The sequence below is a fragment of the Salvelinus fontinalis genome, chromosome 37, assembly GCF_029448725.1.
Source record: "Salvelinus fontinalis isolate EN_2023a chromosome 37, ASM2944872v1, whole genome shotgun sequence".
NCBI classification, from domain to species: Eukaryota; Metazoa; Chordata; class Actinopteri; order Salmoniformes; family Salmonidae; genus Salvelinus; species Salvelinus fontinalis.
Window position 1 is genome coordinate 11,213,428 of NC_074701.1, and position 23,465 is coordinate 11,236,892.

The 23,465-nt window shown below is 43.4% G+C and overlaps 2 protein-coding genes across 3 annotated transcripts; both read left to right on the forward strand.

Moving 5' to 3' along the window:
* Window positions 1–242: 242 nt before the first annotated feature.
* On the forward strand, window positions 243–7,279 carry LOC129836132 (tubulin--tyrosine ligase-like). Of its 2 annotated transcripts, none has more exons than XM_055901954.1 (7): window positions 243–957; window positions 1,583–1,661; window positions 1,789–2,021; window positions 2,230–2,365; window positions 2,548–2,817; window positions 3,021–3,164; window positions 3,820–7,279. In XM_055901954.1, exons 1-7 carry the CDS (start codon window positions 789–791, stop codon window positions 4,025–4,027), a joined length of 1,239 nt encoding a protein of 412 aa, XP_055757929.1. In that variant the 5' UTR covers window positions 243–788; the 3' UTR covers window positions 4,028–7,279. The 2 variants fall into 2 exon arrangements, with proteins under 2 accessions (XP_055757929.1, XP_055757931.1); XM_055901956.1 differs by lacking the exon at window positions 243–957 and adding an exon at window positions 986–1,204.
* An 819-nt stretch (window positions 7,280–8,098) lies between these two features.
* On the forward strand, window positions 8,099–22,972 carry polr1b (RNA polymerase I subunit B). Its single transcript, XM_055901957.1, has 15 exons — window positions 8,099–8,316; window positions 11,241–11,408; window positions 11,547–11,693; window positions 13,376–13,508; window positions 13,657–13,793; window positions 13,976–14,199; window positions 14,999–15,170; window positions 15,461–15,632; window positions 15,801–16,082; window positions 16,414–16,547; window positions 16,700–16,870; window positions 20,516–20,672; window positions 20,883–21,079; window positions 21,209–21,459; window positions 21,595–22,972. Exons 1-15 carry the CDS (start codon window positions 8,140–8,142, stop codon window positions 22,475–22,477), a joined length of 3,405 nt encoding a protein of 1,134 aa, XP_055757932.1. The 5' UTR covers window positions 8,099–8,139; the 3' UTR covers window positions 22,478–22,972.
* The last annotated feature ends 493 nt before the right edge of the window (window positions 22,973–23,465 follow it).

Genomic DNA, 23,465 nt, shown 5'->3' on the forward strand with positions numbered 1-23,465 from the left:
TTTGACCAAAAATAAATGTTTCTCTACCAAAACCTCGGACCCTTAAATCTCTGCCCTTATCCTTTAAAATATATGATATTCTTTCTGTGATATACAGTACATCAATATTTCCGTTATACTCAAAGTGAAATAGAAATTAACATTTACCTTATTGCTTTTTGCTCTGCATAAGGTATTTAATCTGATAACCTCAAGTGAGGTACCAGAATAGAAAGACTACAATAACCACAATCCATTGCAGGTCATGTTTATCAACGTTCCATGTGACGATAGATGATGGATGACAGCCGTGGGCAAAGAATAAAAGAACCGTTGATCTGCAACAGAACATCTTGGATTTCTTCTCTTTGGTCGATTTGTCCTCAAATTAAGCAGACAAAATCTTAGCAAAGTAGCAGTTTACATAGTTAACCAGTCAAACAAAAAATGCTGAAGAAAAATATCCAGCTACCAGAGTAATCGACAGCAATTTACTGCTTTGACAGCTAAGCTAGCTAGTTAGCAAGCCAGAGAGGATCTCGACCAGACGTGTGACCAAGTAGTCACACCCTAATCTGGGGAAACATGAGTGAAATGTAGACCAGAGTAATGCAGCATGTAGTAGGACTTTTGTCATCGTGAAAGACATTGGCTTTTTTCAGAATCTGGACATGGCTGCCTCATCATCATGCTACAGCCACAGCCGTCAGCGAGATAGCGCTTGCCAGCCAGTCTGCTAAATCAACTAGCTACATCGGAGCTTGAAAACAAATCGTTTTTTTTTGTTGCACATATAATATTGTGGTATTATGAATTCACCCATGTATACATTTGTCGCACGAGACGACAACAGTACTATTTATGCTGAAGTTTCCAAAATTCTCGTCGCTACTGGACAATGGAAGAGACTGAAAAAGGATAATCCCCGATTCAATTTGATGTTAGGCGAACGGAACAGACTGCCATTTGGACGTCTTGGTAAGAGTAACACTTTTGGCATACGCAGTAAATGGTCTTACATTGCATTGAATTCCTTTTGTTACAGTGTCAGTATTCTTGTTCTCACCCTCAAGCTAAACCCATGAATTGTGTCGCATGAAACAGCTGATGTAGACCTCTGATGGAGGCCCATAGGCTGATACACATCAGAAGTACTAATCTGGCACTCACTGCAATGCGCCCAGTCTCCCTGGGAGTCAAACCAGGACATCTACCTTATGCAAAAGTAAAAAGAAAGTTACTCCCTTATACCACTGATCATTTTCCAGAATTATTCGTTTGTGGTCCACCCCTGTCTCAGTTTATGATCAAGAGTTTGGCCTTGACTATCCTGGAGCCTACTGCTACTTTGTTACAAAATTATAACCATATTTTGGTGATAGCACTGTATCCACATGCATCCTTGGTCACTGAATCATATCCTCTGTGGATAAGTGAGAAGATGCCACAAGTAGACTATATTGGACACACTGAAATGCCGTGTTTGACCTCTGAGAGGGAGAAGGACCTAAGTGATTGCTAAATGATTTATTGTGTTTACACCGCCCTATTGTAATCCCTTTTTCATCCCTTTTTTCTGCATGCGTTTGTTTATCCTCCACAGGTCATGAGCCTGGACTGATGCAACTGGTGAATTATTACAGAGGAGCAGACAAGTTGTGCCGCAAAGCATCTTTAGTCAAGTAGGCATTTTCAAACCTTGACGAGTTGAAAAGGTTCCAGTGTAATCATTTTCACTCTGATACTGTAATTTTCACTAAATCATGCTGATACTGTAAATATCATCAATATCCTCTTTACATTGTGCAGGTTAATCAAGACTAGCCCGGAGCTTCCAGATCCCGGCAACTGGTTGCCTGAATCGTACATCATCTATCCTACTAACCTCAACACTCCCATTGCGCCTGCAAAGAATGGCATAAGCCACCTGAAAAGTAACCCCAAGACGGATGAAAGAGAAGTTTTCCTGGCCTCTTATCACTCAAGGAAGGAAAGCGGAGAGGGAACAGTGTGGATCGCCAAGTCATCTGCTGGAGCAAAAGGTACAAAACAGTCATGTCTAAAGGGGGGGGGGGGGGGGGGGGTTATAGTATTGCTGCCTAAAGAAGCTGTCTTTTTAAGATAATGCATGCCTCATGTTTTTGGAAGTTTCCTTTGACTGCCCAGGGAAACACAAACACTTTGTTGGCAAAATATCTATGCCAAGGATTGTATACAAAGTTGAGGCCTGGGTTGGTTTTCTTGTTCCAGGTGCTGGAATTTTGATATCCCACGATGCAAATCAATTGCTGGAGTTCATTGATAATCAAGGGCAGGTTCATGTCATTCAGAAGTACCTAGAAAGACCACTACTGTTGCAACCTGGCAACCGTAAATTTGACATCAGGTAAGCAGCTGATACTAATACCTTTGAGTGATAGTACATCTAGTGTGTTTATTACCAACAAAGACCATATAGGCTTATAATACACAATTCAGGCTGTCTGAGGAACAGCCAAATAAGAAATGTTATCACTTGTGTTTTCCCCAGTAATCTCTGACTCTGCGGGTTTGCTGTTGTGTTCTTAGGAGCTGGGTGCTCGTGGACCATCAGTACAACATCTACCTTTACCGGGAGGGTGTGCTGCGGACGGCCTCGGAGCCCTACGACAGCTCCAACTTCCAGGACGTGACCAGCCACCTGACCAACCACTGCATCCAGAAAGAGCACTCCCAGAACTACGGCCGCTACGAGGAGGGCAACGAGATGTTCTTCGACGAGTTCCGGCAGTACCTGCTGAGCACCTACAACATAGTGCTGGAGACCAACATTTTACCTCAGATAAAGCAGATTATAAGGTAGCTATTTCTCCTCTGGTGCTGTGCTGTTTGTGTTTACTTCGTTGAAGGAGATGGAAGAATACCGTTTTTTGTTCAATGACCTTGAAAACATGGCCTTTCCCTTAACATTGCGTAGTTCTACAAATAGTTATTTATAGGTATTTGCTTCACAACTAGGCTATACTCTACTTCGACAATGTTTGTTCTGTCTGGTCTCATAGGAGCTGTCTGACATGCATTGAGCCTGCCATCAGCACTAAGCACTTGTCCTATCAGAGCTTCCAGCTCTTCGGCTTTGACTTCATGGTGGACGAGAGCTTCAAGGTGTGGCTGATAGAGATCAATGGAGCTCCGGCCTGCGCACAGTCAGTCCTATTTTATATTCTTCTCCCAGTGGTCATAAACGTAGCAGGTAGTAATAGGCTATAAAACTGTCTCTTATCTTCCTGTTTATTCCCTTCCTCTTGTCTGCACTTGGTTGGTTCATCCTGTCTTTACGTCTGTTATATTGTTATTCATTACATTTTATTCATCGAATCTTTGTTGAACTCTGTTATTTTCACCAAAGGGTCTACATCTCACCTCCCCTTTTTGTTACTTTCCGATTTAATCTAGAATTTAGAGTCAAGGGCCTCACTCCCAAATGACAGTGTGAGACAATGTGATTTAAATGATTTGAGACGTGTGCTCTACTCAGACTGACCGGTAGTTGTTTGTTCATTCACGCCAAGAGGTTTGGGCTGAAATGTTAATGCCTTTGAAAATGTTTGTTCCATTGTTCAAGGCTTAGAGGGCTTTAATAACGTTTCATGTTAGGATTTAATTAATGTTTTTATTTTAAGATCTCTGACTTCCTGGTGAATCTAAATGTGCTGGAGTGTAAAATTGTCCTTTGAAATGATTTTCCATGCTAGATAAAGTTTCTGGACTCTTGATCATTAATTCATCCCTATATAATCTCAGTCTGATTTAACTGTCATGGCGTTTTATTAATTGCGCTGTTAACTCTCCCTCCTCTAGGAAACTCTACCCGGAGCTATGCCAAGGTATCGTGGACGTGGCCATCTCCAGTGTCTTCACACTGAACAACGATTCCGAACCACGATCATCTTCCTCCTCCCCTGCTCCCTACTCCTCCTCCCCCTCATTTTCTACTCTCACCTCATCCTCCTGTTCCTCTCCGAAACTGAGAGGACCTCTCCACGTGGGCCCATTCACCCGATTGTAAGTCCCCCCCCCCCCCCCCCCCCCCCTCCTCTGCTTCAGAAGTTCCACCCTCTGCTCCTCACTTCTAGACTTTTATGAGAGGTCCCACAGGTCAGGAAGCTTGCCACCTCATTGGTTCGTGTTTGGCAAGTCTCAAAGTGGTTTGCCCTTGTGATTGACTGACGATTGAATGTGGGACCTTCTCGTATGTGCTACCAGATGTTCCTCTCTCATACACCACAGTGGAAGGGCATTTCAGAGGAAAGCCTGGGCAGACATGTAGAATATGAATGTGGAGACTTGGTGAATGTTTGAGTGATGATGAATGGGCGACAGACTGATGACAGGTTTGGGGGTCCCAGAGCAATGAGAGAAGCCTTTGTGTTCCAGTGCTGCCACTGAGGCTCCCCTAGACTGTGTACGGACGACCTCTGAAGATGGAGGGGATGCTTTACTTATTATACAGACTTTAGTGCCTTACATCGCCACCCATACCCACTTAAAGATGCAACCTGACGATTTAGCATAGCATTTCTGCTACTGTGTGTGTTACGTGAGCCAGTGTATTGTCGGTCAGGCAAGTGTGTGTGTATGCGCGGTGTCGACTTTATATTTATTTTTTCTCTCTGGGTTTGGAGATCTTTTGATTTATCCACAAAAGTTAGCATTCCTACATCTTTGTTTCATATCATGGTTATTCACAAAGCCCCGGAGAGTTTTGTGTACTGCATTTTTTTTAAAGTATTAAAGCAGAAAATAGTTTCTATTTTATTGCTATGTAAATTGTATTATAGCTATTTGATAGCTATTATTCTGCGCATGCCGTGTAGTTTTAGGTCTTTGATTTATGAGACCTTTTTTTTTTTTCAAGTTAATTTAGTCAGTGTTGTTAATTCACCCCTTGTATAAGAGAAGATTCGTAGACAGATGACTTATTTTTTTCTCTGTCAACAAAGAGCATTTGTTGAATGACTAGAGATAAAACCTTCCCTGTCCATCTGAGACTAGATTTGCAACTTTCTAACATTGCAAACTATTTTGAACCTTCTATGGTTCAGTAAAACTATGGTTCAGTAAAAGCCAGTAAAACTGTTAGAATTAGAATCAGTCACCTTTATTCTCCCAGGTACATTTACATATAGGCCTACTTGGAATTTGATTTGGTGAAATGGAGCTGCCACAGTCAACCGAATCAACAAACAGAATATAGACGATGAACATATACAGATGGAATATATCGACAAGGAATTTACGAATCCACGTACACAGTTACGCAACAGGGGATCTCCGCTACAGCTGTAGATCAGTTTGTTTGTCATTTTAAGAGGGACCGCATGTTGGTGTGGATGCACGTTACAGTGTCTTATGTCCTAATGCAAGTAGGCCTACTCTCCCCTTTTGCCTCTAATACTGAGAGTTCTTAGCCAAGCACTTCCTTTAAAATGGTCTCTTTCGTACCTTTTTGATTACCTTCCCAATAGGTCCACAAGACACACCTGTTTGTCAAGAACTGCATTGCATTTTGACACCGGATGTTTTGAAATAGATTTGCCTAGTTCTGCACCAATTACTTTTGCATAAATGTTTGTTTAGTGCGTGTATTAGTGATGCTAGCTCAAAGAAAATGTGTTTCTTGTTAGTTTTTGCTTGCTTACTTAAAACATGTAGTGAACTTGAATTAAACGTAGTAGCTTCAACCCCAGAATTGACTTAGTGAAACTGCCACGTCCATTTGCGATCTTACAACAACAGACGTTACTTCAAACAACGAGCACTGTTTTTTACCCCTCGGACATCATTGCATGCGCGATAGAACAGCAGTACTGTGATTTAAAAAAAAAAAAAAATTTTTTTTTTTTACCACGATGCTGGATGCTCCTTTCTTCAAAACAATAACAAATGCGCTTGGGGCGGATCTCAGCTTTAAGTGTATTTAATTGTTTAAGTAGTTTTAGACTACCAACATTGTCGTTTTAGGTTTTTAACACAGCTTCCATGACGTTAGGTGGAGTTGTGATACCTGCTTGCTAGAAAGTTGTTTTCCCTGCCCTTTGTCTGTTTCTGTGTTTACACTGTGATATTCAATGTAGAACACCTGACCCCGTTCAGTTTACAGATGCTTTGCAGCATTATCACCCACAGTTATCCCATCGATTAAGTGACCTTGTCCTATGTTAAACATTGTTTTAACTATGAGTTAGTCCCTTATTAACCACCAACTCTTATCTTCATTATCACACTTTTTAGTTGAGGTAATGCTTCAACATGTTTTGAGTGAAACACTACTTAAGGGACAACATTGAGTCATTTAATCACTGTCTTTTTTTTTTCTGTTTTAAAGATTGCTATGAAGTATGGTGTGAATGACTGCTTGAATAGTATCTGTTTGATATGCACACGGTCAAAGCATACAATGTTTTAGAATTATAATCTATTTGTGGTTAAACGTTCGGTTAGTTTGTATATCAGAGGGGCAAAAAAAAAGGTGTTTCTAGATTGTTTTGCAAAATAAAAAAGACCTCAACTGTATTATTCAACACATTGCTTGGGAAAACAACCAAAGGAAATGATCAGTATTATTATACAAATTGGGGAAATGTCTTTCCATCAAAGGGAAGGGGTGCCTTAGTGGGAATTGCCTCTTGATTGGAAGAAGCAATAGACTTCCTGCATATAAATGCACCTTTTCATTTGTTTGATTGTAAAGATGTGAATTTGCCTATTGCTATTTGGCATATGTGACTGTTTTAATTGTTCAATCTTTTGTGTTTGTTCAGTCTTTTGTAATGTCTGGTTGTCCTCATGCAGAGTTTCTTTGCACTGAACGTTTCCCATTTTTAATTACCTGCTTGGTAGGTTATGAATTCTTATCAATGAAAACGTTTTTGTATGTTAAAATCAATCCCCCCTCAGTATTACTTCCCCAGCTATGAAATCTGTGGGTTCTTAGGTATTTCAAGTCCTTTTAAAGTGCAATCTGTAACTTCCTTTGAGTGTGTATCATGGCCATGGGAGACAAAGAAGTTATAGATAGCAACTTTAAATCAATCATTATCAAACATTTTCATTAAACCAAGGCAGCCAAGAATAAATCAATCGGTTGACACAACAGCAACATTGGCACATTGAAATGTTAAAAACCTCTCCTCCAGTCAACATGATTTAACTGTACTGTGTTTAGTCAGATGAATGCCTATGTTTCTTTTAGCTGTTTATCAAACTTTTGCATGAAAACTGTCACATTATCATGGAGAATAAAATGTAATGTATCGTTGATCTGAGTCTCCTGACTTCCTTTGTGGCGTAAACTGATATAAGACCCAGGGATTTACACTAGATATGACATGAAAGAAAGTCATATAGCTGTTGTAAATGATTGACAGCATTGACTTTATCCAAACGAATGTCAGTCATGATGACTCTGCAATAGACCAACACAAAGGGCGAGTTCGACATTGCAGCCGACTTTAAAGGCGAGTCGAGATTGACAGATCTACAAATGTCCTTGCATTGTAAATACCTACTCTGTTGGTGCGTTCCTTTGCCAAATCTTACAATGCCTGGATAGGTATTTTAAGTATCAGCTAACCACAAATGTTAGCAATCTGTCAGTTAATGACAGACATGTTGGTCATGCAATGGTTGTGTGCCACGTCAGACTGACAGATTGCTATAACATATGTGGTTGGCTTATATGTAAAATACCTATCCAGGCATTATAAGATCTGGCAGGCGATGGCTGGGCAGAGAAACACGCCCGTTGTCAGTCAATTTACCCATTTATCACGGTTTTGATGCGCTCTAACACGGCCATAATCTACATAGAGCAACTGAGATCTGATATCTGTATAGACCTTTAGCTGTTTGGTTACAGTGGACATGATCTTTGATGCTGAAAATTATTTAGACACAGCATTACACTTTAGATGCTGTTTGGTAATTCCTTCTTTTTCTCACTTCTATGAATAGTCAACCAAACTAATACAATCACTTTCAAAAATACGGTTTTGATTTTGTTTGATAGCTCTGAAAATTGGATGCTGTCCCTTTAAAGGAATTGACCTTTCACTCACTTCCTATTACAACGATTGTACTTCCCGTGTAACTATGCGCATGTGGTAAACAAGAATAAGCATGGATTTTGCGAGTAAGTGGAGTAGTTTACTGACAAGTCCAAGCCTTAAACATTTAACAGAAGCAGGCTACGGCATACCGAAGGAAAAACAACATGCCGCTGTTCAGGACCTAACGAAGGCTCATATTGAGTCGTTTGACCAAGCAGTTTCAGATGGACTGTGTCGTGCTGTACAGGTAGGGGAACTTTCACGTGGGACAGTCAGTGCTGTGTCAGCCGTGCCTCCCCAAGCCACAATGTTGGCCAAACATATATATTTTTAAATGTCTGTGTCCACTTGCAGTTTAGGATTTTGAAAATGCTCCATTATAAAAATAAATCAATATTTTGCTCCTTGAACTAATCAAATCAAAGTTTATTTTTCACGTGCGCCGATTACAAGTGTAGACCTTACAGTGAAATGCTTACTTACAGGCTCTAACCAATAGTGAAAAAAAAGGTATTAGGTGAACAATAGGTAGGTAAAGAAATAAAACAGTAAAAAGTCATGCTAAATACAGTAGCAAGGCTACATACGGACACCGGTTAGTCAGGCTGATTGAGGTAGTATGTACATATGGTTAAAGTGACTATGCAAATATGATGAACAGAGAGTAGCAGTAGCGTAAAAGAGGGGTTGGTGGGTGGGACACAATGCAGATAGCCCGGTTAGCCAATGTGCAGTCTGTGGCTGGGGTCTTTGACAATTTTTTGGGGCCTTCCTCTGACACTGCCTGGTGTAGAGGTCCTGGATGGCAGGCAGCTTAGCCCCAGTGATGTACTGGGCCATACACACTACCCTCTGTAGTGCCTTGCGGTGAGAGGCTGAGCAATTGCTGTACCAGGCAGTGATGCAACCAGTCAGGACGCTCTCGATGTTGCAGCTGTAGAACCTTTCGAAGATCTGAGGCCCCATGCCAATTATTATTATTTTTTCCTGAGGGGGAATAGGCTGTGTCGTGCCCTCTTCATGACTGTCTTGGTGTGTTTGGACCATTCTAGTTTGTTGATGTGGACACCGAGGAACTTCTAGCTCTCAACCTGTATGTATTACAGACTCAATCAGGGACATGTTGAAAATGTCAGTGACGACCCCTGCCAGTTGGTCAGCACATGCCCGGAGCACACGTCCTGGTAATCCGTCTGGCCCCGCAGCCTTGTGTATGTTGACCTGTTTAAAGGTCTTACTCACGTCGGCTACGGAGAGCGTGATCACACAGTCGTCCGGAACAGCTGATGCTCTCATGCATGCCTCAGTGTGAGCATAGAAGTGATTTAGCTTGTCTGGTCGGCTCGTGTCACTGGGCAGCTCGCAGCTGTGCTTCCCTTTGCAGTCTGTAATAGTTTGCAAGCCCTGCCACATAAGACGAGCGTCGGAGCCGGTGTAGTATGATTCCATCTTAGCCTTGTATTGACGCTTTGCCTGTTTGATGGTTCGTCGCAGAGCATAGCAGGATTTCTTGTAAGCGTCCTGGTTAGAGACCCTCACCTTGAAAGCGGGAGCTCTACCCTTTAGCTCAGTGCGAATGTTGCTTGTAATCCATGGCTTCTGGTTGGGGTATGTGCATACAGTCACTTTGGGGACGATGCCCTCGATGCACTTATTGATTAAGTCAGTGACTGATGTGGTGTACTCCTCAATGCCATCGGAAGAATCCCGGAACATGTTCCAGTCTGTGATAGCAAAACAGTCCTGTAGTTTAGCATCTGCTTCCACTGACCACTTTTTTATAGACCGAGTCACTGGCGCTTCCTGCTTTAATTTTTGCTTGTAAGCCGGAATCAGGAGGATAGAGTTGTGGTCGGATTTACCAAATGGGGGGGGGGGGGGAAATGAGAGCTCTGTACGCGTCTCTGTGTGTGGAGTACAGGTGATCTATAATTTTTCCCCCTTTGGTTGCACATTTAACATGTTGATAGAAATTTGGTAGAACTGATTTAAGTTTCCCTGCATTAAAGTCTCCGGCCACTAGGAGCGCCGCCTCTGGGTGAGTGGTTTCCTGTTTGCTTATTTCCTTATACAGCTCACTGAGTGCGGTCTTAGGGCCAGCATCTGTCTGTGGTAGTAAATAAACAGCCACGAAAAGTATAGCTGAAAACTCTCTAGGCAAGTAGTGTGGCCTGTAATTTATCACAATATACTCTACTTCAGGTGAGAAAAATCTACAGACTTCCTTGGATTTCGTGCACCAGCTGTTGTTTACAAATATGCACAGACCGCCCCCCCCCCCCCCCCCCCCCTCGTCTTACCTGAGTTTGCTGTTCTATCTTGCCAGTGCAGCGTATATCCCTCTAGCTGAATATCCATGTCGTCATTCAGCCACGATTCCGTGAAACATAGGATATTACAGTGTTTGATGTCCCGTTGGTAGGATATTCGTGATTTGTACCTCGTCTAGTTTATTGTCCAATGATTGCACGTTGGCAAGTAGTATCGACGGTAACGGCAGCTTTCCCAGTCGCCTTCGCCGGGTCCTGACCAGGCATCCGGCTCTTTGGCATCCGGCTCTTTGTCCTCTGTACCTGCGTCGCTTCCTCTTGCAAATAACGGGGATGTCGGTCCCGTGGGGTGTTTGGAGAATGTCTTGTTGTAGAAATAATCTTTGTCTAATCCGAGGTGAGTGATCGCTGTCCAGATATCCAGAACCTCTTTTTTGCTGTAAGATACGGTTGCAGAAACATTATGTACAAAATAAGTTACAAATAACGCGAAAAAAACACATAATAGCACAATTGGTAGGGCGCCCTTAAAACTGTTGGCATTTCTTCCGCCGCCATTTTGTTAATCCAACAATTTGTACGCCGCCATCTTGTCTATTTCAAATCTTGTCATTGATTAAGACAGGGTGTCATGACATGCGGCACCTTGGGGCCGACCCACCTGTCTCAATGAGAGATTTAAAATTGACATGGTTAAGGTTGGTTGAAAATGATGTGTTATACAACAGTACCTAACCTGTAACTCACAGTAATGGATACCAAACATTTTTTGGTTAACTCACATTATCTGGTGTAACAATCTGTAAGTATGCAGCTATCTGGTTGTAGTTGGTATCTGTCATGCAAAACCATGGGTTTGGAGAGTTCATGTGAAAATGTTTGTTCCATTTCTCCTTTTCAGGCCATCCATCCCTTGGAGTTTATGTTTAAAAATGACAGGATCAGCCTGGCATTTGTGGAGGCCACCATCTTTAAACCAGTGGTGGGCAAAGGAAGCATCTGCCGGGACCTAAGGGTGTTCCCAGCAGAGTGCAGAGGGAGACGCTGCTCCTACCGGGGAAAGCTTGTGGTAAGCTTGCCTGTAAACCCAACACCTGTACCATATGGATTGTACTGTATATGACGGTCAAGACAAGGTCTTTCTACAATCTATCACAAGACTTGCCCATTGTGATGAATTTAAGTTTTGTGCTGTGATTCTTCACAGGCAGATGTCAGCTGGTCCGTGAATGGGGTTCCCAAAGGCATCATCAAGCAGTCGCTGGGCCAGTTGCCCATCATGGTGAAGTCTAGGCTGTGTAACCTGCATGGGCTCCCTCCCAAAAAGCTCATTGAGCACCATGAGGAGGCTGAGGTAGGAGAATGGCAGGGTTTCCTTTAGCCGGTATTAGCTGGCTTTTGGGCGTAAAAAAATAAAGGCGTTAAATAAAATTGCCATCGGCCAATTGTCGGGGAGAAAGAAAAAAAATCCCATTGCGAAATAAGGCTTTTTAGCCTATTCATTGATAGAAATACCAGTTTATGTAAATACGTTTGACCGGTCATGCTTGTCGGTCTCTGGGTTAATTTGCATAAATCCGCGGAATTAAATTGCTACGTGTGCATATGAGTTATTTATCTTATCACATGGGCACGGCATACAGATATAGAGCCTTTGAACGGAAAGTCTGTCAGGCGGCACGATTCTAAATGCACTCGTGTGTTTAAAAATAGCTAATATTTGTATTTGTCAACTGGTAATTGAAGCGGCCTCTCCATTCGCCATTCAAATGCATAGTCAACAGAAGGCAAGCTTCATCCGCGCGTCACGTACCACTTCGCAATGAGCTGGAGGCAGTATGCATTTTGAAAACCTCTAACTACTTAATTGTTTGAAACGTTAATGTTTTAGTCCATATTATGAGGCGTGTTTTACCTTGCTTTAAAGTGTCCTAGGGGAAAATCTGACAAAATCCGTGAAGGCAGTTATTTCATAAAGACTTCCATATGCCATTTAAACCAGTAGCCTAATTCTCATTTTCTATTGGTTTTCAACGATCTTTCATTGACCAGTAGCCAAATGCATTACTGCGCTGCTAATGTTAAGAAATTAATAGTTTATCAACATTTTTAAACTAAACGTTCTGATCTGATGCATCAGATGTATTGCTTTTTAACGTTTTAGTTTTTCATGTAGCCTAGGCCTACTGGTTGTGTGAATCTGATATATCGTCCCGGAGTCTGTTTGGGCTATTTCTTTCTAGACAAGCTGACCAATAGAATATGTAAACTTTTCTTCGATGGGGATAGTAGATTAACATAGGCTGCACATTCTAAAGGCTAGGTGAAGCTTTCCCTAAGTAAATTGACAAAATGATATAGCCTAATTAGCCTACTAAATAAAATCATTCAAAATAGGTTACTAAAGCATGATTTGGCCACAGAGGATTATTAGCTTCCCCTAGCTTTAAAAAAAAAAAAAAAAAAAAAAAACTAGGGGAAGCTGTAAAGAGAAGACAAAAGACTAATCTCTTTTAGTTATCAAAATGATCAGCCATGTCCTTGGTGAGTGCTCACTGCACTGAGCATATTCACTCGTTAACATTGTTGGGTCAGTGCCACTGTTTTTTTCGTCCAAACAAAGCTGAGTTACATTATTAGCCTAAATTATGACTATTCCGTCTAGTTATCACCTTATGATTAGAAGGCCTGCAAATGCGATGATACATGGAATGCTTTATTTAAAGGTGCTTTTTTATGGTGAATTTCCTTCCCCAAACTTTAACTTCACGCTCTCTGGGTGGCCACCCTAATCAGGTTATGTACCCAATGCATATATGTCCGGTAAATTAAAATGCTGCCGGTCAAATGTCCTGCGCCACATTTTCATAACGGAAAACCCTGATCTGTGGGAACCAATCAATCTGATCATTTATGCTTCGAAAGCAAAAATCAAGGCACATTTTCATGCTTTTACACTTACATTTTACAGTTTGCATACGTCTTTACATTTCTTTAGATTCAATCTCTCTTTCTCTCCATCCTCATTTGAAACAGGAAATGGGTGGTTATTTTATTGTGAATGGGAACGAGAAGGTTATTCGCATGCTGATCATGCCAAGGAGGAACTACCCTATCGCTATGTCAAGGCCGAAGTGGAAGAACAGAGGCCAGGGATACACTCAGTATGGTACGCAAGGCAGTTAATGTGGAGGGTGTTAATGTACAAGCCGAACATTGCATTGTTGGAGCAGTTGAGACCCATGGCCTACTATAAGTAGCCTAAAATTGATTATCGCAGACAAAAGCTAAAGCTATTCCTTGTCTGTATCCAACAGGTATCTCAATGCACTGTGTGAAGGAGGAGCACACCGCTATCAATATGAACCTGCATTACCTGGACAACGGGACTGTGATGCTCAACTTCATATACCAGAAAGAGCTCTTCTTCCTCCCCCTGGGCTTTGCACTAAAGGTGAGATGGAGCAGTGATATTTGTAATAGGAACTTGCATGTGACATTAAAGTCTGTGTCCACTCGGTTTTTATGCATGCGACACATAAGAATGTTATGAGAATTGGGCCATATGGCCTATACTGTATGAGATTTTGGTATATATTTAACATTTTAACCACATTGCCTTTCTGTTTTGGCCAGGCTCTAGTGGACTTCACAGACTTCCAGATTTACCAGGAGCTGATCAAAGGTCGCGAGGCGAACTCCTTCTACAAGAGCTGTGTGTCTGAGATGCTGCGACTCGTCATGGAGGAGGGCTGCATCACCCGTGGCAAGGTGCTCAACTACCTGGGCGAGCGCTTCCGGGTCAAGATGAACCTGCCAGAGTGGTACACCCATGAACAGTGTGCCAACTACCTGCTCGAGTAAGTGTTTGTGTGTGTTATTAATAACTTCACCATGCTCAAAGTGATATTCAATGTCTGCTTTTTTTTTTGACCCATCTACCAATAGGTGCCCTTCTTTGCGAGGCATTGGAAAACCTCCCTGGTCTTTACAGTTGAATCTGTGTTTGAAATTCACGGCTCGACTGAGGGACCTTACAATTATCTGTATGTGTGGGGTACAGAGATGAGGTAGTCATTCAAAAAGTAATGCAGTCCATGCAACTTATTATGTGACTTGTTAGGCAAATGTTTACTCCTGAACTTATTTAGGCTTGCCATAACAAAGGAGTTGATTACTTATTGAATCGAGACATTTCAGCTTTTCATTTTTAATTGAGTTGTCCACATTTCTAAAGACATTGACCGGGTCAGCTCTAGCAGGGCAGACATTTGGTGAACTGAATTGTTGTGAAAGGTGCCATCCTATGACGGTGCCACGTTGAAAGTCACTGAGCTCTTCAGTACGGGCCATTCTACTGCCAATGTTGGTCTATGGCGATTGCATGGCTGTGTGCTCGATTTTTATACACCTGTCCGCCACTGGTGTAGCTGAAATAGCCGAATACACTAATTTGAAGGGGTGTCCACGTACTTTTGGCCATGTAGTGAATGCCTATAGCAGACACTTATTATGATGACTTAGTCATGAGTGGATATATTACATTTTTTTGCTGTATGGGTGGTCCTTGGAATCTAACCAACTATCCTGATGTTGCAAGCACCATGCCCTACCAACACACACATTCTTTATGGAATGTGTTGTGTTCTCTCTGTTCAGCCAGTGCATCTGTATCCACCTGAAGTCGGCTGTGGAGAAGTTCTACCTGCTGTGTCTGATGACGCGGAAGCTATTCACGTTTGCCAAGCAGGAGTGCATGGAGGAGAACCCGGACAGTCTGATGTGTCAGGAGGTGCTCACGCCAGGACGGCTCTACCTAATGTTTCTCAAGGTCAGTTCAGACATCAGGACAGCTCTGCACTGGACTACTGACAAATGATGAGCAGTTCTGGATCCAACATATTGGTGACTCAAAAGCGATTTATTGTGAAGATACTTCGACACTGTGGGGAACAGAAGTTGTCATGTGTAATGTAAAAACACCACAACATTTTCAGGCCAGAATGCTAGCAGTGAAACCTTGACTGTAAGGCCTTGGTATTAAAATCACACTCTAGTTCTCCTCCAGGTCATATAATTACTCTGTAGGATGTGTTTTAACAATTTCCAATGTGATGATAGGAGAGGATGGCTGCCTGGATGGTGTCTGTGAAACTCTCTATGGAAAAGAGGGCCCATAGGCTGACTGGTGGGGTGAGCTCTGATAATCTGGTGAAGATCTTTAACACGGGCTCTGATGTTACCCATCCCTTTGAGTATCTGCTAGCCACTGGGAATCTCACTTCAAAGACGGGTATGCTGTGATACAAAACATTCTACTTAGTTGTCATTACAACGTATCCACTGTTCTATTTTTCTCCCAGTGTTTTTACTTGGAGTTATGCAGATATACATGACGTGTAAGTTACCTAGAAACGCATGCTGGTCCTGAGATTCTGTTCCTCTTCCCTCCTGCCGTCAGGTCTGGGCATGATCCAGAAGACGGGACTGTGTGTGGTGGCCGACAAGCTCAACTTCATCCGCTACCTGTCCCACTTCCGCTGCGTGCACAGAGGGGCAGCCTTTGCCAAGATGAGGACCACCTCCGTACGTCGTCTGCTGCCCGAGTCCTGGGGCTTCCTGTGCCCCGTGCACACCCCCGACGGAGAGCCCTGCGGCCTCATGAACCACATGACGGCCCACTGTGAAATCATAGCCCCGGCCCTGCCCACCACCACCCTCCCTGCCCTGCTCTGCTCCCTCGGTGAGTACAGACAAACCTGGGAATTGTGAATGTATAGCTAACTGCCTCACTATGGCGTCCTCCATGTCGTAGCCCGAGTTGGAGGTCAGAGACGATGCTGTTGGTTCCAATGGGGTAGTTGTACATGACACACACTGAACATGTGTCCAAAGTGAAACACAAAGGCCTAGGATTCAACGTGACAGGATATCCAAGGTTATGTCACTCACTGTGATTGGCATGCAGCTGGAACCTATTGGGTCCTAAGGTTTATTCGTACATACTGTGTGTCGATGTGTGAAAATGCTCAGTCATTTATATGCGATTGTGTTGTCCCATCGTTCTCCTCCAGGTGTGACTCCTGTGGATGGTTCTCCTGGCAGGGCCTACGCTGACTGCTATCCTGTGCTCCTGGATGGTGCCATGCTGGGTTGGGTAGAGACTGAGCTGGCCCCCTTCCTCGCAGACTCCCTCCGCAGGTTCAAGGTAAGGCAGGGCATCTCCCAACCATCTGCAGTTATAACATGGGTTTGATCATCACTCACTTATGTAATAGATAATTCATCACACATGAATAGTGGCAGCTAGTTATGTTTTTCTGCCTCTTACTCATTCTTGTTCATGCCACTCTCTTGCAGGTGTTGAAGGAGAAGAAGATCCCTCCCTGGACTGAGATAGTTCTGGTTCCCCAGACCAGCAAGGCCAGCATGTACCCAGGCCTGTACCTCTTCACTACCCCCTGCCGCATGGTGCGGCCTGTCCGCAACCTGGCCCTGGGCCAGCAGGAACTGATCGGCACCTTTGAACAGGTACTACAGTCGCAAGCTGCTTAAAATGTCTCAATTCCTCGGCATCCTTAGTAAACCCCCTAGTTACTAATCGTAGCCTCTGGGACAAGGAGGGATGCTAGATCAAACTAGTTTTCAAGCTGAGGGTCTTGTCAGTGATTCTTTGTTTTGTCAACTCTAGGACAGTCATTACAGTGATTGTTGGAAGTTGTTTCTTGAGTTTGGTTTGTAGTGTCATGTCAGTACCTAGTTACTTGGTTAGGCTGACCGTGCCTTCAGAAAGTATTCATACCACTCGACTTATTGCACCTTTTGTTGTAATAAAAAAAGAATCTCACCCATCTACATACAATAACCCACAATGACAAAGTGAAAAAAAAAATGTTATTAATGTTTGCAAATATATTAAATGAAATACAGAAATATCACATTTACATAAGTATTCACACCCCTGAGTCAATGCATGTTAGAATCACCTAACATTTATTGAGTCAGCTTTCTGGGTAAGTCTCTCTTAGAGCTTTGCACACCTGGATTGTACAATATTTGTTATTTTTTAAATTCTTCAATCTCTATGGAGTTGGTGGTTGGTCATTTTTAGACAGACATTTTCAAATCTTGCCAAAGATTTTCAAACAGATTTAAGTCAAAACTATAACTAGTCCACTCAGGAACATTAATGTTGTCTTGGTAAGCAACTCCAGTGTATATTTGGCCTTGTGTTTTAGGTTATTGTCCTGCTGAAAGGTGAATTTGTCTCCCAGTGTTTGTTGGAAAGCAGACAACCAGGTTTTCCTATAGGAGTTTGCCTGTGCTTAGCTCTAGTCCGTTTCTTTTTATCCTAAAAAAAACTCCCTAGTCCTTGCCGATGACAAGCATACCGATAACATGATGCAGCCACCACCATGCTTAAAAATATTAGGTGGTACTTAGTGATGTGTTGTGTTAGATTTGCCCCGAAACATAATGCTTTGTATGTAGGACATTAAGTACATTTCTTTACCAATTGTTTTGCACTCTTACTTTAGTGCCTTATTGCAAACATGATGCATGTTTTGGAATATGTTTATTCTGTACAGGCTTCCATCTTTTCACTCTTGTCATTTAGGTTAGTATTGTGGAGTAACAATAATGTTGATCCATCCTCAGTTTTCTCCTACCACAGTCATTAAACTCTGTTTTACGGTAACCATTGGCCTCGTGGTGAAATCCCGGAATGGGTTCCTTCCTCACCGGCAGCTGAGTTAGGAAGGAGGCCTGTTTCTTTGTAGGGACTGGGTGTATTGATACACCATCCAAAGTGTAAATAATAACTAAACTATGCTCATATTCAGTGTCTGCTTTTTTTTTTTTTTTTTTTAATACAGTGCTATTCAGACCCCTTGACATTTTCCATGTTTCGTTAAAGCCTTATTCTAAAATGGATTGTCTCCCCCCCCCCTGTATCTACATACAATATCCCATAATGACTAAGCAAAAACTGGTTTTTAGAAATGTTTGCTCATTTATATTTTTGAAAAATGAAATCAATTTACATAAGTGTTCAGACCCTTTACTCTACTTTTGTTGAAGCACCTTTGGCAGCGACGACAGCCTCGAGTCTTCTTGGGTATGATGCTACAAGCTTGGCACACCTGAATTTGGGGAGTTTCTCCCATTCTTCTCTGCAGATCATCTCAAGCTCTGTCACAGGGCTGCCCAACCCTCTTCCTGGAGATATACTGTCCTGTAGGTTTTCATTACTACCCTAGTTTAGCATATCTGATTCAGCGAGTTAAGGTCTTGTTGAGCAGCTAATAAGTAGAATCAGGTGTGTTAAATTAGGGTTGGACTGAAAACCCAAAGGACAGTAGATCTCCAGGAAGAGGGTTGGGCAGCCCTGCTCTAGCGGGTTGAATGGGGAGCATTGCTGCACAGCTATGTTCAGGTCTCTCCAGAGATGTTTGATTGGGTTAAAGTCCAGGCTCTGGCTGGGCCACTCAAGGACATTGAGACTTGTCCCGAAGCCACTCCTGCATTGTCTTGACTGTGTGCTTAGGGTCGTTGTCCTGTTGGAAGGTGAGCCTTCACCCCAGTCTGAGGTCCTGAGCGCTCTGGAGCAGGTTTTCATCAAGGATTTCTCTGTACTTTACTCCGTTCATCTTTCCTTCGACCACATGGCTTGGTTTTTGCTCTGACAGGTACTGTCAACTGTGGGACCTTATATAGACAGGTGTGTGCCTTTCCAAATCATGTCCAGTCAATTTAATTTACCACAGGTGGACTCCGATGAAGTTGTAGAAAGGATGATGAATGGAAACAGGAGGCACCTGAGCTCAATTTCGATTCTCATAGCAAGGGGTCTGAATACTTACAGTACCTGTCAAGTTTGTACACACCAACTCCTTCAAGGGTTTTTCTTTACTTTTACTTTTTTTTTTTTTTTCACATTGTAGAATAATAGTGAAGAAATCAAAACTATGAAATAACTCGTATAGAATGATGTAGTAACCCAAAAAGTGTTAAACAAATCAAAATATATTTCATGAGATTCTTCAAAGTAGCCACACTTTGCCTTGATGACAGCTTTGCACACTCTTGGCGTTCTCTCAACCTGCTTCATGAGGTAGTCACCTGGAATTTATTTCAATTAACAGGTGTGCCTTGTTAAAAGGTCATTTGTGGAATTTCTTTCCTTAATGCGTTTTGAGCCAATCAATTGTGTTGTGACAAGGTAGGGGTGGTATACAGAAGATAGCCCTATTTGATAAAATCCCAAGTCCATATTATGGCAAGAACAGCACAAATAAGCAAAGAGAAACAACAGTCCATCATAACTTTAAGACATGAAGGTCAGTCAATCCCCAAAAATTGGAGTTAACTGCACCTCAGATTGCGACCCCCAAAAATGCTTTACAGAATTCAAGTAACAGACCCATCTCAAATTCAACTGTTCAGAGGAGACTGCGTGAATCAAGCCTTTATGGTCAAATTGCTGCAAAGAAACCGCTATTAAAGGACACCAATAAGAAAAAGAGACTTGACTGGGCTAAGAAACACGTGCTATGGACATTAGACCAGTGGAAATCTGTCCTTTGGTCTGATTAGTACAAATTTGAGATTTTTGGTTCCAACCGCAATGTCTTTTGAGAAACGCAGAGTAGGTGAACGGATGATCTCCGCGTGTGTGGTTCCCACCGTAAAGCATGTCCTAATTAGTCCTAATTCCTTAGAGGCCTGTGGTATGGTGTGGCCGCTCCTTCCGACTTAATTATTTTAAGCAATAAGGCCCAAGGTGGTGTGGTATGGCCAATATACCATGGCTAAGGGCTGTCCTTATGCAGGACGCAATGCGGAGAGCCTGGATACAGCACTTATCTGTGGGATATTGGCAATATACCACAAACCCCGAGGTGCCTTATTGCTATTATAAGCTGGTTACAAATGTAATTCGAGCATTTTAAAGAAACGTTTTGGCATACCTGTGGTATACGGTCTGATGTACCTCAGTGTTCAGCCAATCAGCATTCAGGGCTCGACCTACCCAGTTTATAATCCCATTTATGCACCCAAATCTACAGTATGCTGTGATGTTTGCTTCTTGTGTGGACAGTTAGAGACAGTACCTTATTCTGTTTGAGTACAAGGAAACATTTGTGAATAAAGCTTCTCTCTCCTGTTTGACAGCTCTACATCAACGTGGGCATCAGTGAGGATGAGATCGAGCCGGGTGTGACCACCCACCAGGAGCTCTTCCTCCACAGCATGCTGAGCGTGGTGGCTAACTTCATCCCTTACTCGGACCACAACCAGAGTCCCAGGAACATGTACCAGTGCCAGATGGGTAAGGGTGCACCACGTTTTCAGAAGCAGGCATCTCTGGTGTTTTCTGAGTTCAGTTACCCTTAGATACCTTTTTTATTTGTGAGTGTTTTTAGCTAATTCCTATACGGAGAACACTACATGTGAAAAAATGTGCTTTATTCTTCTAGAATGCCTGACTTTTTAAAAATGATCCCGTAGATGTTGGTGTAACTCATCTTCTCCTTCACAGGTAAACAGACCATGGGCTTCCCCCTCCACTCGTTCCAGGACCGCTCGGACAACAAGCTGTACCGCCTTCAGACCCCCCAGAGCCCCCTGGTCAGGCCTGTCATGTACGACCACTACAACATGGACAACTACCCCATCGGCACCAACGCCATTGTCGCTGTGATCTCCTACACTGGCTACGACATGGAGGACGCCATGGTGAGACAGCTAGCTGTACATAAATTCACTTTTTATTTACCCATCGGGTACCGGGTGTGTGTAGAATACATGTATAAGGTGTGTGTGTGTGTGTATATATATATATATATGTGTTCTGTTTGCGCCTAGATCCTGAACAAGTCGTCATGGGAGAGGGGCTTTGGTCATGGCTGTGTTTACAAGACTGAGCTGGTGGACCTGGCACTGAAGGTAAAGGGCGAGGACAACCTGGTGTTTGGGGTCAAACCCGATGACCCCAAGGTAATGGACAAACTGGACACTGATGGTCTGCCCTCCATCGGCGCAGTGCTAAAACATGGAGACCCCTTCTACAGCTACATCAACCTCAACACCGGGCAGAGCTTTGTCAACTTTTACAAGTGAGTTACCCAGTTTGGCCAAATGTTCTTTCCATTGTCATACCATAGTGTTGACTATTTCTCTACTCTCTGAGTTGGCCAGATGTAGCGGCTAATGCAATTGTATAACCTGCTCTCTTTCCCTCGCTGGCGTAGGAGTCAAGAAAGCTGTGTAGTAGACAACATCAAGGTGTGCAGCAACGACGTTGGCTCGGGCCGCTTCAAGCGCGTCTGCATCACCATGCGAGTGCCCCGTAACCCCACCATCGGGGACAAGTTCGCCAGCCGCCACGGGCAGAAGGGCATCCTGAGCCGCTTGTGGCCTGCCGAGGACATGCCCTTCACAGAGAGCGGCATGACCCCCGACATTCTGTTTAACCCTCACGGCTTCCCCTCCCGCATGACCATCGGCATGCTCATCGAGAGCATGGCCGGCAAGTCGGGCGCCCTCCACGGCCTGTGCCACGACGCCACTCCCTTCTCTTTCTCCGAGGAGAACTCGGCACTGGAGCATTTTGGGGACATGTTGCGCGCTGCCGGCTACAACCACTACGGCACCGAGCGCCTCTACAGCGGCCTCAGCGGCCTGGAGCTAGAGGCGGACATCTTCATCGGCGTGGTCTACTACCAGAGGCTGCGTCACATGGTCTCCGACAAGTTCCAGGTGAGGACCACTGGCGCGCGGGACAAGGTGACCAACCAGCCGGTGGGCGGAAGGAACATCCAGGGGGGCATCCGCTTCGGGGAGATGGAGCGCGACGCCCTGCTGGCCCACGGGACCTCCTTCCTGCTCCACGACCGCCTCTTCAACTGCTCTGACCGCTCTGTGGCACAGGTGTGTGTGGACTGTGGTAGCCTACTGTCCCCTCTACTGGAGAAACCACCACCCTACTGGTCGGCCACACGCCACCGCAAGACTGTCTGCCTCCTCTGCGGCAAGAGTGACTCCATCGATACGGTGTCTGTGCCATACGTCTTCCGCTACTTTGTGGCCGAGCTGGCGGCGATGAACATCAAAATCAAATTGGACGTGAAGTGAATTCAATGTGAAGTTTGTTCAGTCTACCCACCAGCCACAGACAGTGCTATATTGTGCACAGGAAGTTTGTCTTCTCCCGTGTGTGACTGGGAGTGGTCGGATATTAGGGCTTATCTCCAAATGTAATCTGTCACATGTAAAAGTAGAAAAATATGATTGCAAAGAACTTACTGGAGTTTACATAATTACCTGAACTACAAAGCCATACTGATCATCAGAATGGCCGAGTGCTCGAGAGGTTTCCCCTCTTGTTGTCCAGAATGGTCTCTACCTATCATAAGTTATGGCTAAATTGAGAATTGGGTCAAGGATAGAATTTTCAAAAAAAATTCAGAAGTTACAAAGATATTGTACAGTAACTGTCTAACATATACTGATTTACAAAACAATATTGTGTATTTAGAGTGAAATCCTCTAAGAAAATACATTGAGCATGAGACAAAGTCGATTGTGACTACTAGGTAATAAAAGGAGTTTTGTCAAAGACTAACTCCACTTTACTCTTCAGAATGACAGTCAATACACATTCAAGTTGTTCCTGTCATAACCAGCACCTTGAAGGAGACAATGTTGTGCACAGGGCTTTGGCTTCTTATGTCCTGTTTTGTTATACGTACCAGAAGATGCTGGTGGGAGGAGCTGTAGGAGGACAGGCTCATTGTGAATGGAACCAAGCGTTGTTTCCATGGGTTTGATTCCTTTCCAGCCATTTACAATGAGCCGCTCCTCCCACCAGCCCGCTGCTACCTACCTCCCCCAACAGATAAAATATATTATACATTTGACTACATTAAGAGTAGACGATGAACAAGGCAATAGGCCACGTCATTTGGTACGTAAAACAATTATTACACCCTTTCTCCCACATTGAAGTTGAAAGAAAAGCAGTTGATTTAATTTTCACAATTCCCTTTACAAGAAACCCATGTCATTAATGCAGGCCTTTGGAAACGATCTTCATTTACAGTGCATTCGGAAAGTATTCAGA

What these genes read in the sequence shown, in the direction of transcription:
- polr1b (XM_055901957.1), top strand. Translation starts at nt 8,140, where the DNA reads ATGGATTTTGCGAGTAAGTGGAGTAGTTTACTGACAAGTCCAAGCCTT. An exon ending in CCAGGGATACACTCAGTATG is followed by an intron (nt 13,509 to 13,656) that starts GTACGCAAGGCA and finishes TGTATCCAACAG; the next exon opens with GTATCTCAATGCACTGTGTG. An exon ending in TGTGCCAACTACCTGCTCGA is followed by an intron (nt 14,200 to 14,998) that starts GTAAGTGTTTGT and finishes CTCTCTGTTCAG; the next exon opens with CCAGTGCATCTGTATCCACC.
- LOC129836132 (XM_055901954.1), top strand. Translation starts at nt 789, where the DNA reads ATGAATTCACCCATGTATACATTTGTCGCACGAGACGACAACAGTACT. An exon ending in CGCAAAGCATCTTTAGTCAA is followed by an intron (nt 1,662 to 1,788) that starts GTAGGCATTTTC and finishes TACATTGTGCAG; the next exon opens with GTTAATCAAGACTAGCCCGG. An exon ending in AACCGTAAATTTGACATCAG is followed by an intron (nt 2,366 to 2,547) that starts GTAAGCAGCTGA and finishes TTGTGTTCTTAG; the next exon opens with GAGCTGGGTGCTCGTGGACC.